The sequence below is a fragment of the Lynx canadensis genome, chromosome C1 (genome assembly GCF_007474595.2).
Source record: "Lynx canadensis isolate LIC74 chromosome C1, mLynCan4.pri.v2, whole genome shotgun sequence".
NCBI classification, from domain to species: domain Eukaryota; kingdom Metazoa; phylum Chordata; class Mammalia; order Carnivora; family Felidae; genus Lynx; species Lynx canadensis.
Window position 1 is genome coordinate 64,230,687 of NC_044310.1, and position 13,814 is coordinate 64,244,500.

Below are 13,814 nucleotides of genomic sequence, written 5' to 3' on the forward strand. Positions count from 1 at the left end.
CAGGTACCCCCTAAGTATTTTATAGTTCTTTCTCACTGTTGTGAAAGAAATTTTTTTCCATTTCCATTCTTTGTGCTTACTGTAAATACAGAGAAGCTATCAGTTTTACTTATCTTATATCTGGCTATCTTGCCAGATTCCTTTATTAATTCTATTGTTTATAACTTGAATCTCTGTGTTACCTAGATGTACTATTATATTTGCTAGGACCCTTAAAAAATGGAAATTATTTGGCAGTATAAAATGGCATCACTGAGAATCTTACTTAGCTCCTGACTGTAAAATGCTATTTAAGTAACGTACACAAATTACTCAGAATACTGAGACCCATTACTCTCTCTTCCACTTCTCACGTTGCTCCTCATATTACAGTCCCCTGTCCCTGCTCCTCCTCTCCTACAGCTTCTAAACTACGCTACTAGTGAGAGGCTCTGGCTTCTCATGTCTTGGCAGTAAGGAAAAGAGGTGCTGCTGGCTCTCAGTGAACCATTAAAAATACATATCTGGCCATTCAGGTAAATGCATACATGGCACAAGGTAAGATGCTGAAAGGAATATCAAGAAATCAAGAGTGTCCTGAAATAAGAGATCTCAAATAAGAGATGATGAAAGGCATGTGAATAAAGCATGTTATTTCAAACAGAAATGGTACATGCTCCAAAACAGGCATAAATTAAGCATGATTCAAGATTAGAGGAAAATAGTTACTTATCGTATAAGAAGAGTTAACAGTAGAGGTTACACATATACAACAATTATGCCATAATTTGGATATAGTACTGATTAAAAAGCTTTTGAGGGACTGGGTGAACCTAATTATCACATGTATTACTATTCTCTTACAGGAAAGAAACTGCTTTCAAATAATTCACCTGTAGTGAACTGCTAGCAACAGAATTCATATATTTCTTAAAGATTGCTTGGACACATAATGGTAACAGTCCTACAATTGTAGTACTGTCAATAAAAGGAAATAACAAGAAGAATAAATAAGAGCCTGGTTTAACAGTGTCCATTCCTGATTACCCCTTGAGAACACAATTAATCTTATTCAATAAAAATTAAAAAAAAAAACTTATCATGCAAATTTCTTCAAAATTTAAATTTTATAACTTCAGGTACTCTATAATAATGTTTATAATTTAGTGTTAAAGTTAATATAACTTCTTATATTGCCAAAAATATCACAATAAAAATTTTCACCAGGGTCAGAAATTTTCATCTTTGAATTCATACAGTGTATAATAGCAAAATGCAGCTGTTACATAAAGCATAGTTTACTGGTTCATTCATGCTATAAAAATATGACTGACATTTCATCTGGTCAACCATGCTAAAGGTTAATTCTTGTTTCCTGTTTCAGATTTTATTCCAGGTGAACTGCTCTGGGCAGATTCTATTTACCTATTCTGAACAAACCACAAACTGTTTCATTGCTCACTCTTACTGTTAAGAACATATTGACTTGCTGCCTGCTCTGCTGTTTAATTCATTTATGCTGAGAGTCAGGCATGAAGACAGAATTTTAAATGTGACATTTGCAGGCTGTTAGGTCATTTAAGCTCTGACAACACTAGGGAATTCCTGACATATAAACTGGACCTGATTACCAAACACAGATAGGCTTCCCAAGGCAGCAAATTTCTGTTTGTTTTTTTTTTTGTAATATCTCATAGAATTTAATATTAAATTCTGATGTCAATGAAAAGATCTCTATAGTCATCATTTAAAAGTAAAAGCCTATTTCTTTTAATAAGCTCAAACCAGTACTTCTTCTAATCAAACCAAATTAGCTAAGTGAAAATTCTTTCGGTTAACAAAGACATATGGAAAGGCTCATAATAATAATGAACAGACACTAAAATTCTGACACATTCCGATTTTTAAGGGCTTTTAATCTATAGATTCTGAAAAATCAGGTAGTTCTCAAGGCCATGCCTCTTGTCTCTTGTCAACAGACCATTTAAAATTAGGATCTGTCCAGGGCCCTAGACTTCATATGCTATCAAAATCACACTACAAAATCTTAGTTTAAATACCTACCACACTGCCTTCTCTAAGATTATAGTTATGCAGAAGGGATGATAGAGTCATTATAATTGGGGATAAAAAAAAAAAAACAAACCTGCCCACATGACATTTAGAATTACACTTTACAAGAGCTGATAATGGGGTAGGGTGAAGGAAGTAAGGAAAGACTGTTTTCTTATTTTAGCTACTCAAAAAAATTACACCAAATGACAATTTTTCAGCTCTTTCTCCTTGTCACTAACAAGAACTATACACAATGGTTCAAATGAAAGTTTTCTGAAATTAAGTCTTGTTGTTAAGTAATGAACAAAAGATAATTCTGATTTTACCCTGTATTTTATATAAGAATTCCACTATACACAGCAAGTAGCCTTTTAATATTGTGCTTTGAATGAGACTTTCAACTGTAATAGGTGGAGTCCAAATAGGGATAGATGGCCTGGAATGCCTTTCAGCTATAGCACATTGATTCTGAAAAACCTAACAAACGCAATTACTTTTCAAAGATTAAAAATCTTGTTTCTTTCAAAAGAATAAAATGGAAAGCAAACCTGGTGTATTATCTGAGCTACAGGAAGTTGTTCAGCATATTTTAGAGGTTCCATTAGTTCCTCATCCATCCACTCTTTCTTATATCTGAAAAAAGGAGTTAGAAAACACATGACTAAGGTAAATACTATTTTTAAATATAGCAAATATCTAAATATGCCAAATATGAAAACTATTAAAAATCTATACTTAATGCTTCTGAAATAACTAGTACTTATGAAAACCTATGAAAAACCACCTAGTGATAATTTTTAGATGATGTAACCATAAATACATTCAAATTGCATTTAATTACGATGTAATAAGATTAGTTAACATTATCTAATATTCTTGGATTCTGTCTTTTACTCTGAGACTTAAAACTATTTAAGAATTTCCTATTTATAGGGGTGCTTTTTAATATGGTATTTAAAGGACTTCAAAACCTGGCTCGGAACACATTCAACCTCCATGTCCAGCAACTCCTCCTCTAGGTAACGGTCTGTTGTTGTCAACCACATCCCCAACTACTGGCCACCTGCCAGTGGGCCTTAGCTCCATGCCTCTCTGATGCTCTCCATTCTGTTTCCTGTTTGGACCAACCACCAATCCCTCCTTTGTTTACTCTTCCTGCGAAGATAATTATTTAAACCTGTTTAAGACACACTTTGACCTCCCTGAAGACAAAAACCATGTCTTAGTCTTTCTTGTATATCCAGTGTTTACTTACAATACTCAATAAATGTTTGCTGAATGAATATGTGAATAAAATGAAGACAACAATAACTGAGAGGCTGTCATTTTATATTGAAAAATATTTTCTTTAATATCTCCACTTACGATGAGATGCAGAGTTGACATAAGACCTAATATAGTATAAAATAGTAAAGTGCACAGTAGAAATAAAAATAAAATCTCCCCAAGTGAAGAGAGTTAGAAAAAATGTTTTTAAAAAATTGACCTTTTTTGAAATAGGAAATCATCATATTTCAAAATAAAAGGAACTAAACGTATTCACCCATTTTTATCTATAAATTATACAGCAACTTATCGACTTAAAAACTGAATTTTAAAAATTTAACCTTGATTTATCTTGAAAAATAATCAAAGAGACTAGTCTGAGTCTCTAGGGCTACCATTAAGGAATCTGATGATGAGAAACCTGGAACCTATCCCAAAAAATAGGCAGATATATAAATAAGGACAAAATTTTGCCTATGATTTAAGAGCTTAAAGAACTTCGTAACTAGATAAAAATCTGTATACCTTGCAGAATAAGTATAAAAGTAATTAATTTGGGGGAATTTTGAAGACTCACTCATGATAAAAAAAAATTGTCTTAAAACATTGCATTATAGGGACAAAAAGCAGAATGGTGATTGCCGGGGCAAAGTAGGAGAGAACAGAGAATTATTGTTTACAGGGTAGTTTCAGGAAGCCTGGTGGCTCAGTTGGTTGTGCGTCCAACTCCTGATTTTGGCTCAACTCATGATCCCAGGGTTGTGGGATCGAGCTCCACTGAGCTCCGTGCTGTGTGTGGAGCTTGCTTAAGATTCTTTCTCTCCCTCTTTCTCTTTCTCCCACACCCCCACTCTCCCCTGCTCGTGGCACTCTCTCTCCTCTCTCTCTCTCAAATAAAAAATAATAGTGAAGATTAAAAAAAATAAAGGCTAGTTTCAGTATCGAAAGATGAAAAAGTTCTGGAAATGGATAGTGACAATGGTTACATGATAATGTTAATGTACTTAGCCACTGAACTGGATAGTTAAAAATGATTACAATGGTAAATTTTATGTCACATTTATGTTATGGGCTGAACTGTATGCTCCCAAAATTTGTATGTTGAACGAGTACCTCAAGATAAGACTGATTTGGAGACAGGGTCTTTAAAGAGGTAATTAAGGTTAAATGAAGTCATTAGGGTAGGCCTTAATCCAGCGTGATAACAGCCTTATAAGAAGAGGAGATTAAGACACAGGCAGACCGAGTAAAGACCAAGTGAAGACAGGGAGGGAAGACATGGCCATCTATAATTCAAGGAGAAAGGGCTTTAGAAGAAACCAGTCCTGCCAACCCCTTGATCTTGGACTTTTAGCCACCAGAATTGTGAGAAAATAAATTCCTGTTGTTTAAGCTACCCAGTCTATAGTGCTGCATGATGGCAGCCTTAGCAGACTAACACATTTTACCACAATTAAAAATAAAGTAAAATAAAGTAAAATAAAGTAAAGTAAAGTAAAGTAAAATAAAATAAAATAAAATAAAATAAAATAAAATAAAAAGTCCATTATCAAAACCCCATTATTTTAAAATGTTCAATTTCACAATGTATATTTAAAAAGCCTATCTACATTTTTAGGTATATAAAACACATACCAAGCAACAAAAGAAAAATAGATACATCAAATATCATCAAAATTTAAAACTTCTGTGCTTCAAGAAAGTGAAAAAACAACCTACAGAACGGGAGAAAATTTTTGCAAATCGTATATCTCAAAAAGGATTTGTAGCAAGGATATATAAATAGCTACCACAATTCAATCATAAAATCACTCAACTCAAATTTTTTCCTTCATCATCAAAGAGATTTCTAAGTGAAACCGACATATATTTGTATTTGTTTTTTTTTTTTTTACTGTGTGTCTGTGGAGGGGAAGAATACAATGACTACTCAATACAGTTTGGTGCCACTGCCTTGATTCCTACAATTTCAATAAATATCTGCTGAAACAAATGAATAAAGATTAAATCATTTCAGTACTTCTAAGAGTACATACAAATATGAAAAAGGCACTCGTTCCTGTTTATTCCAAAAATCTAAAGTAACAATATATAAGATGGAATACATTTCATTCACAAAATGTCTCTCAATGTAAAAGATACAAAAATATTGGAAATCTAGCAATTTGTTTTGAATGACTTTTTAAAAATGTCAAATAGCTGGTATGAAAAATTCCAGACATATTTCTATATATTTTTTGTTATTGTTTTATTTTTTTCTGAAACATTTGAAAGTAAGTTGCAGATATGACAGTTCACATCCAAACACTTTAGTATGCATCAACCAAGGGTAGGTTTGAAAATTTTCTTAATAACTGCAAGACATTTTTAAAAAGTCATTCCAAGCACAATTCACAAGAACTCTTGGTTGTCACTTATCACTATGGACTTAGAAGTGTTTTACTTAATGTTTCACAACAAATTACAATTATTTCTCATTTTTAACTTCTTAAAAATGTCTCTCCATCATTTTCTTAATTTATACGTTGCTAGAAGTGTGATATCAAAGCTGATTTTCTTTCAATTTTAATTATTTTCATTTTTTCTTTATTATTTTTTTTTTAAGTAGGCTCCACGCCCAGCACAGAGCCCAACACAGGGCTTGAACTCCCAATCCTGAGATCAAGACCTCAGCTGAGATCAAGATTTGGACCCTCAACTGACTGGAGCCACCCAGGTGCTCCTAGTTTCATTTTTAGTATATTTTAAATTTTAAAATTATTTTTTATGTTTTGGCTTGGAGGCTTGGTCTTTTTTATACTTCTAAGGTCTAATACATATCTATGTGTCCATGTATCCATAGGATATAGCTAAGTCAGTTGTTCTAGATCAATTCTCCCAGGGACACAGGAGATCTTTCAGTATAGAAATGAAGATCTCCTTTTATTTCAGAAAAGTTTATTATCATTTTAAATGTTATTTCTGTTCATTTTCCATTTGCTTTTCTAGTTCAGCTTCTTCAACTAAATATATTGGATTTTCTCGATCACTCTCTCTCTCTGATCCTTTTAGCTTTCCTATTTCAGTTTCATTTCCTTGACTCTCTTTCATTTCTATTCTTTATGTCTCTTACTGAACTTTTGGTAATTTCTATCTTCACTTGGGTGCCTTCTGATTTAGTTTTCATTTCTAAAATGATTTTTGTCTTCTGTCGATTTCTTTCCAGAGTTCAATCAGTTCCTGTTTCATACATCTTCCTGTTGTTTGTACATTTTAGTTGTGAGTTTTGGAACTCTGATTCACGGTGTTCTTCAATAATGCAATTGCTTGCTTAATATAGGCTATTCATGTCCTAGTGTTGTATTTCAGGTTTCTTCTGTTTTGTGGCTTTTCTTTTATTTTTCCTTTCATTCTCTCTCCCTACCCCCACCCCGTGTGTGCGTGTGTAAAAGGTGTTATTTAAATTTTGTTTTCTTATAGCAACTTTATACAGCTCCTGGCTTCTTTTTCTTTTTTTCTTTTTTAAAAATGTTTATTTACTTTTGAGGGGGGGGCAAGGGGCAGAGAAAGGGAGACACAGAATCTGAAGCAAGCTCCAGGCTCTGAGCTGTAAGCACAGAGCCTGATGTGGCTCAAACTCACAAACCATGAGATCATGAACTGAGCGGAAGTGGAACGCTTGACCGACAGAGCCACCCAGGCACCCCTGCCTTCTTTTTCTGTTAAAGATTATCTGTACTTGTTTTCTCCAGGATCATCAGTACCAAGTTGTGTTGAGAAGAGAGGTAAGTTAGCTTATTAGGTTTCTCAGTTCAAGAGCACCCTCCTCTGTGAATACAGTGAAGTGTACACTCTTGAATAAATAGTACTTTTTGTGGCGGTGGTGGGTATAGAATTTGTCTTTCTAAAAAAAATTATCTTATTTCTTTTAGACCCTTGTCTTCAGCTGCTTCTTTCTTCCCTTTCACCACCAATCCTCCAAAGGACAAACCCCCACCCTTATGAGGTATCTTCCATTCTCTCAGAATTAGTGCTTTCCCCAAATTGTCACCTAAGGTCACCCACACTTTCAAAGCCCCATCTCCCAAATCCTCTGAGCTCAGGGCTCTGATCAAGTAGTTCATGCTTATAGTGTAATTCAGAAAGTAAGAAAACTACAAATATTAATTTCAATGTACATATGGCTGCCATCCTAAGGGAAGTGGGAATTCTCTCTAACAAAATGGTAAGGTCTCTTTCTTAAAGCCATCCTAGTATTCCTTTAATGTTTTGAGTCTCTCCTAAAAGGATATAATTTCTCTACTATCCTTCACTAAGATCTACTTAAATAACTTAACAAGTGAGTAATTTCTGCATGGAAAAAGCTGTGTATTCTTTTTTTTTTTTTTACTTTGCTATTTTCTTTCTTTTTAGCTTAATTATTTGAGAGAGGGGGAGAGAGAGAGAGAGAGAGAGAGAGTAGGGGAGGGGCAGAGAGAGAATCCCAAGTAGACTCCGCACTGTCAACTCAGAGCCTGACACGGGGCTTAATCCCACATACCGTGAGCTCATGACCTAAGCTGAAATCAAGAGTTGGACACATACCTGACTGAGCCACCCATGCGCTCCTACTTTACTATTTTTTTAAACTGTGTAGAAAATAGTAAGTAGAATTTATTTATACTACAAAAGGTTTTTAGATCCAATACAGTGTTGCTACCATCTCAAATCAAAATACTGTCCAAATCCTCTACGTAACTGAATAAAATACTGCTGGAAAAATTCTGACATCTATAAAGTTAGTCTTTACAAACCTTCATCTTGTGTTCTTTTACTCTGTCACTGATGCCCACTGCCCTCAAAAATCTTTCTGTGTTCTCCAAGCACTCCTGAGATAATACTGTGAAATTATGTACTATGACCATTTATGAGGCCATCTGATTCAGAAACAGGTGAAATCTTTATTCTTTATTAGATTATTTGTGTATAAAATGACATTGTTTCCTGTAAGCAGAACACCAAGGCACCTTTTCAAACACCAGATATATACCCGACAAAAAAGAAGAGGAAAGCATAGACACTGTGCTATGCCAAATACAAACTAAAAATTAAGATCAATAAAATAATTCAAGACACATCACCTAGCGCAATCCAAAATCACAAAGAAATTCTCAAAACATCAAAAACAGGAAGCTAGCCAAGTTAGCATAGCCTCTTGAACATGGTATCTCAAAATAATTATTTGAAACTAAACGTATATAGTGAAACTAAATTAGTTTCCTAACACAATACTGTCTTTTAAAAAGGATGAAAAAATTTCCACTTCTAACTGTATTTTTTTAAAATGTCTATTTATTTTTGAGAGTGGGGAGAGGGGCAGAGACAGAGGGGAAGAGAGAGAGGGGGACAGAGAATCCCAAGCAGGCTCTGTGCTATCAGCTGCAGAGTCTGACCAGGGCTCTATCTCATGAACCGTGGGATCATGACATGAGCTGAGATCAAGAGTCGGACGCTCAACCGAGCCACCCAGGTGCCCCCTAAACTGTATTTTTAAAAATGCTGAAGCATTCATATCAGTGACAGCACATATTGTTGTGCAAGATATACCTGACAAACCTGGGGCACTATGACATTCTTGAACATTTAGAGATACTCTGAGGGAGAAAAGAACTCAAATGTATTGGTCAATAGAGACAAACATGAAATGTTATTACAACTCCAGAAAGGTCCCAAGAGTCAATGATGATTATTTTCGTGAAGACAGGTTATACAATGAGACAATAATCTAATGTATCATTTCCTCGAAATGAAATCCCCTCCCAAGTTGGCAGCATCACGGTTCTTGTAATTATCAAACTAAAAACTTGTAAAAGAAGATATTAAAACATAACGTTGTATATTACTTACTTTGAAGAGGCACAAGGAAGATGATGAAGCAGAGGAAAGAAACATAATGTGAAGTAGAGAACAGAAACTTAATTCCTAAGAAAACTAAGGTTACATTAAATTATGGCCCAACTGTTGAAATGCATCTTATTTTCTGTCAGCTTGCAGTATGATATAAAAGTGCACATAGCAGTTAAAAAAAAGAATACCTCCTGAGCAACTCAGAAAAGTGGTTTTAACAAAATCCCTAAAAACAAAGCTCTAGTTGTCACTGAGGGACTTCAGAAGTAACCTCTTGTCTGGCAAAAGTTGTGGGCAGGCTTTCCAAAAGTTCACAGAACCATCTAACTTTTCTTTTTTTAATGTCATTATTTTTTTTCTCAGTGGTTTTTAATTTTTTTTTTTTTTAATTTACATCCAAATTAGTTGGCATATAGTGAAACAATGATTTCAGGAGTAGATTCCTTAATGCCCCTTACCCATTTAGCCCATCCCCCCCTCCCATAACCCCTCCAGTAGTAACCCTCTGTTTGTTCTCCATATTTAAGAGTCTCATGTTTTGTCCCCCTACCTGTTTTTATATTCTTCTTGCTTCCCTTCCCTTGTGTTCATCTGTTCTGTATCTTAAAGTCCTCATATGAGTGAAGTCATATGATATTTGTCTTTCTCTGACTAATTTTGCTTAGCATAATACCCTCCAGTTCCATCCACATAGTTGCAAATGGCAAGATTTCATTCTTTCTGATTGCTGAGTAATACTCCGTTGTATCTATATCTATATCTATATCTATATCTATATCTATATACCACTTCTTCTTTATCCATTCATCCATTGATGGACATTTGGGATCTTTCCATACTTTGGCTACTGTTGATAGTGCTGCTATAAACATTGGGGTACATATGTCCCTTCGAAAGAGCACACCTGTATCCCATGGATAAATATCTAGTAGTGCAATTTCTGGGTCATAGGGTAGTTCTATTTTTAATTTTTTGAGGAACCTCCATACTGTTTTCCAGAGTGGCTGCATCAGTTTGCATTCCCACCAGCAGTGCAAAAGTGTTCCCCTTTCTCTGCACCTTGCCAACATCTGACGTTGTCAGAGTTGTTAACTTTAGCCATTCTGATTGGTATGAAGTAGTATCTCATTGTGGTTTTGATTATATTTCCCTGATGATGAGTGATGTTGAACATTTTTTCATGTGCCTGTTAGCCATCTGGATGTATTCTTTGGAAAAGTGTCTATTCATGTGTTTTGCCCATTTCTTCACTGGGTTATTTGCTTTTTGTGTGTTGAGTTTGATAAGTTCTTTATAGATTTTGAATACTAACCCTTTATCTGATATGTCATTTGCAAATATCTTCTCCCATTTTTTGGTTGCCTTTTAGTTTTGCTGATTGTCTCCTTTGCTGTGCAGAAGCTTTTTATTTTGATGAGGTCCCAACAGTTCATTTTTGCTTGTTTCCCTTGCCTCCAGAAACATGTTGAGTAAGAAGCTGCTGTGGCTGAGATCAAAGAGGTTTTTGCCTGCTTCCTTTTCCTCGAGGATTTTGATGGCTTCCTGTCTTACATTGAGGTCTTTCACCCATTTTGAGTTTATTTTTGTGTATGGTGTAAGAAAGTGGTCCAGGTTCATTCTTCTGCATGCCGCTGTCCAGCAGCACCACTTGCTGAAGAGACTGTCTTTATTCCATTGGATATTCTTTCCTGCTTTGTCAAAGATTAGTTGGCCATACGTTTGTGGGTCCATTTCTGGGTTCTCTATTCTGTTCCATTGATCTGAGTGTCTGTTCTTGCGCCAGTACCATACTGTCTTGATGATCACAGCTTTATAGTATAGCTTGAAGTCCGGGATTGTGATGCCTCCTGCTTTGGTTTTCTTTTTCAAGATAGCTTTGGCAATTCGGGGTCTTGTCTGGTTCCATACAAATTTTAGGATTATTTGCTCTAGCTCTGTGAAGAATGCTGGTGTTACTTTGATAGGGATTGCATTGAATATGTAGATTGCTTTGGGTAGTATCAACATTTTAACAATATTTGTTCTTCCTATCCAGGAGCATGGAATCTTTTTCCATTTTTTTTGTGTCTTCTTCAATTTCTTTCATAAGCTTTCTATAGTTTTCAGTGTATAGATTTTTCACCTCTTTGGTTACATTTATTCCTAGGTATTTTATGGGTTTTTGTGCAACTGTAAATGGCATCGATTCCTTGATTTCTCTTTCTGTCGCTTCATTGTTGGTGAATAGGAATGCAACCGATTTCTGTGCATTGATTTTATACCCTACAACTTTACTGAATTCATGAATCAATTCTAGCAGTTTTTTGGTGGAATCTTTTGTGTTTTCCATATAGAGTATCATGTCATCTGTGAAGAGTGAAAGTGTGACCTCCTCCTGGCTGATTTGGATGCCTTTTATTTCTTTGTGTTGTCTGATTGCAGAGGCTAAGACTTCCAATACTATGTTGAATAACAGTGTTGAGAGTGGACATCCCTGTCTTGTTCCTGACCTTAGGGGGAAAGCTCTCAGTTCTTCCCCATTGAGGATGATATTAGCGTTAGGTCACTTGTATATGGCTTTTATCATCTCGAGGTATGATCCTTCTATCCCTACTCTCTTGAGGTTTTTTATCAAGAAAGGATGTTGTATTTTGTCAAATGCTTTCTTTGCATCTATTGAGAGGATCACATGGTTCTTGTCCTTTCTTTTATTGATGTGATGAATCACGTTAATTGTTTTGCAGATATTGAACCAGCCCTGCATCCCAGGTATAAATCCCACTTGGTCGTGGTGAATAATTTTTTTTAATGTATTGTTGGATCCGGTTGGCTAATATCTTGTTGAGGATTTTTGCATCCATGTTCATCAGGGAAGAACCATCTAACTTTTATACATATGGAATTACCTTTGTAGAGTTAAAGGCAATTCTAAAATGGCAGTGGTGGGGGTGGTCAGAGGAAAACCTGTCAAAATTATTGAGCACATACCCGGCAGTAGGGACTCTATAAGGCACATAAAACTAAAGTTATATGTGTATTATTCTAGTCATTTTATTTTGCTCTCACATATACACATGTATACATGAAAAATATTTAGAATATCTATAAATAGTTTCATTAATAAATTATATTCTATGTATAATTCAGTCACTTGCATTTTTCATTTAATATTATGTTTTTGAGATCCAAGCATATAAATATGACTATCAACCTAGTTCATTTCTGTTAATACCTATATGGTATAATATGAAAATGCTCCATTTTATTTAGATATTCCAACATTGATGGACATCTGCTTACAATTATATATTACTAGAAATAATGTTGCAATAAATGTCCTTCCAGGCTACTCTGTCTGCATGTGCAAGAGATGTTCTACAGCAGGGACAAACTACAGCCCACAGGCCAAATCTGGTATGTCACCTGTTTCCGTATGTCCTGTGAGCTAAGAATAAGAATGGTTTGTAAATGTTTTAATGGTTGAAAAAACAAATCAAAAAGAGAATAATATTCATGACAAATGAAACATATAAAACTCAGATTTTAATGTCTATAAATTTTTATTTGAACACATTCATCTGTTAATGTATTATCTGTTACTGCTTTTGCACTAGAACAGCAGAGTATTTGCAACCAAGACCGTATGACTTATAAAGATTAAAATATTTACTATCTGGTCCTTTATAGGAAAAGTTTGCCAACTCCTGTTTTAGAGTAACTATTTAAAGATGGGACTTACTGGGTCATAAGTTACACACTTTTGAATTTTGCTAGAAACAACCAAATTGCAATGCAAAGGAACTATATCAATTTATCCTGCCACCAGAAATGTGTAAGTTCCCATTTCCCTCCATCATCACTACTTAATATTCTAAAACAGTATCTCATTGTTTTAATTTATATTTACCTTTTAAAAACATATCTAAATGGTTACTGCACAAGAGTCTTTCCTCTTTTCCAAATATATTTCTTTTGGTCATTTTTCTATTTGGCCTGTCTTTTTTTTTTTTTGTATCAATGTGCAGATTTATTTACATAAACTGGATAGAGTTCTTTGACATACATGTCACAAATAATTTCATTCACACTTTCTCTTAACTTTGTTTACATTTTTATCATATATGATATTTTAATTTGTTGCAGGAAACTTTATCGATCCTTTTTTTATTTTCTAAGCTTTGGGTAGCATGTCATCTTTCCCTACTCTTTCTCTACTCAAGTGTGTGGTTTTTTTTGAATGTTTATTTTTGAGAGAGAGAGAGAGAGTGTGCACAAGTGGGGGAGGGGTGAGGAGAGGGACAGAGGATCCACAGCAGGCTCTGTGCCAACAAACAACAGCCCAACGCAGGCTCAAACCCACAAATCGTGAGATCATGCCCTGAGCCAAAGTCGGACGCTCAACTGACTGAACCACTCAGGCACCCCTATACTCTTACTGAGTTTAATAATTGTGGAATGATAGATTCTCTTAGATTTTCTATTATATAGTCTATAAAAAAAAAAAAAAAACAGGGAAAGTTTGTCTCTTCCTGATTCTTATACCTGCTATCTTTTCCCTAGTCTTCTCTGTATTAGTTGGGACTTCCTCTGCAAATGATCAATTGATGAAATTATAGCCATGCATCTTTACTCTGTCTGAATGTCACTGAGATGCTTCTAAAGATTCACTC

General features: G+C 34.8%; 1 protein-coding gene across 1 annotated transcript in view; it reads right to left on the reverse strand.

The window, feature by feature from the left end:
- The window catches only part of PIGK (phosphatidylinositol glycan anchor biosynthesis class K), a 122,268-nt gene that overhangs the window by 38,344 nt on the left and 70,110 nt on the right, over positions 1-13,814 (reverse strand). Inside the window, exon 10 of the mRNA XM_030324596.2 lies at positions 2,583-2,667. Within this exon, the coding sequence (XP_030180456.1) occupies positions 2,583-2,667 (85 nt within the window). The remainder of the gene's footprint in view (positions 1-2,582; positions 2,668-13,814) is intronic.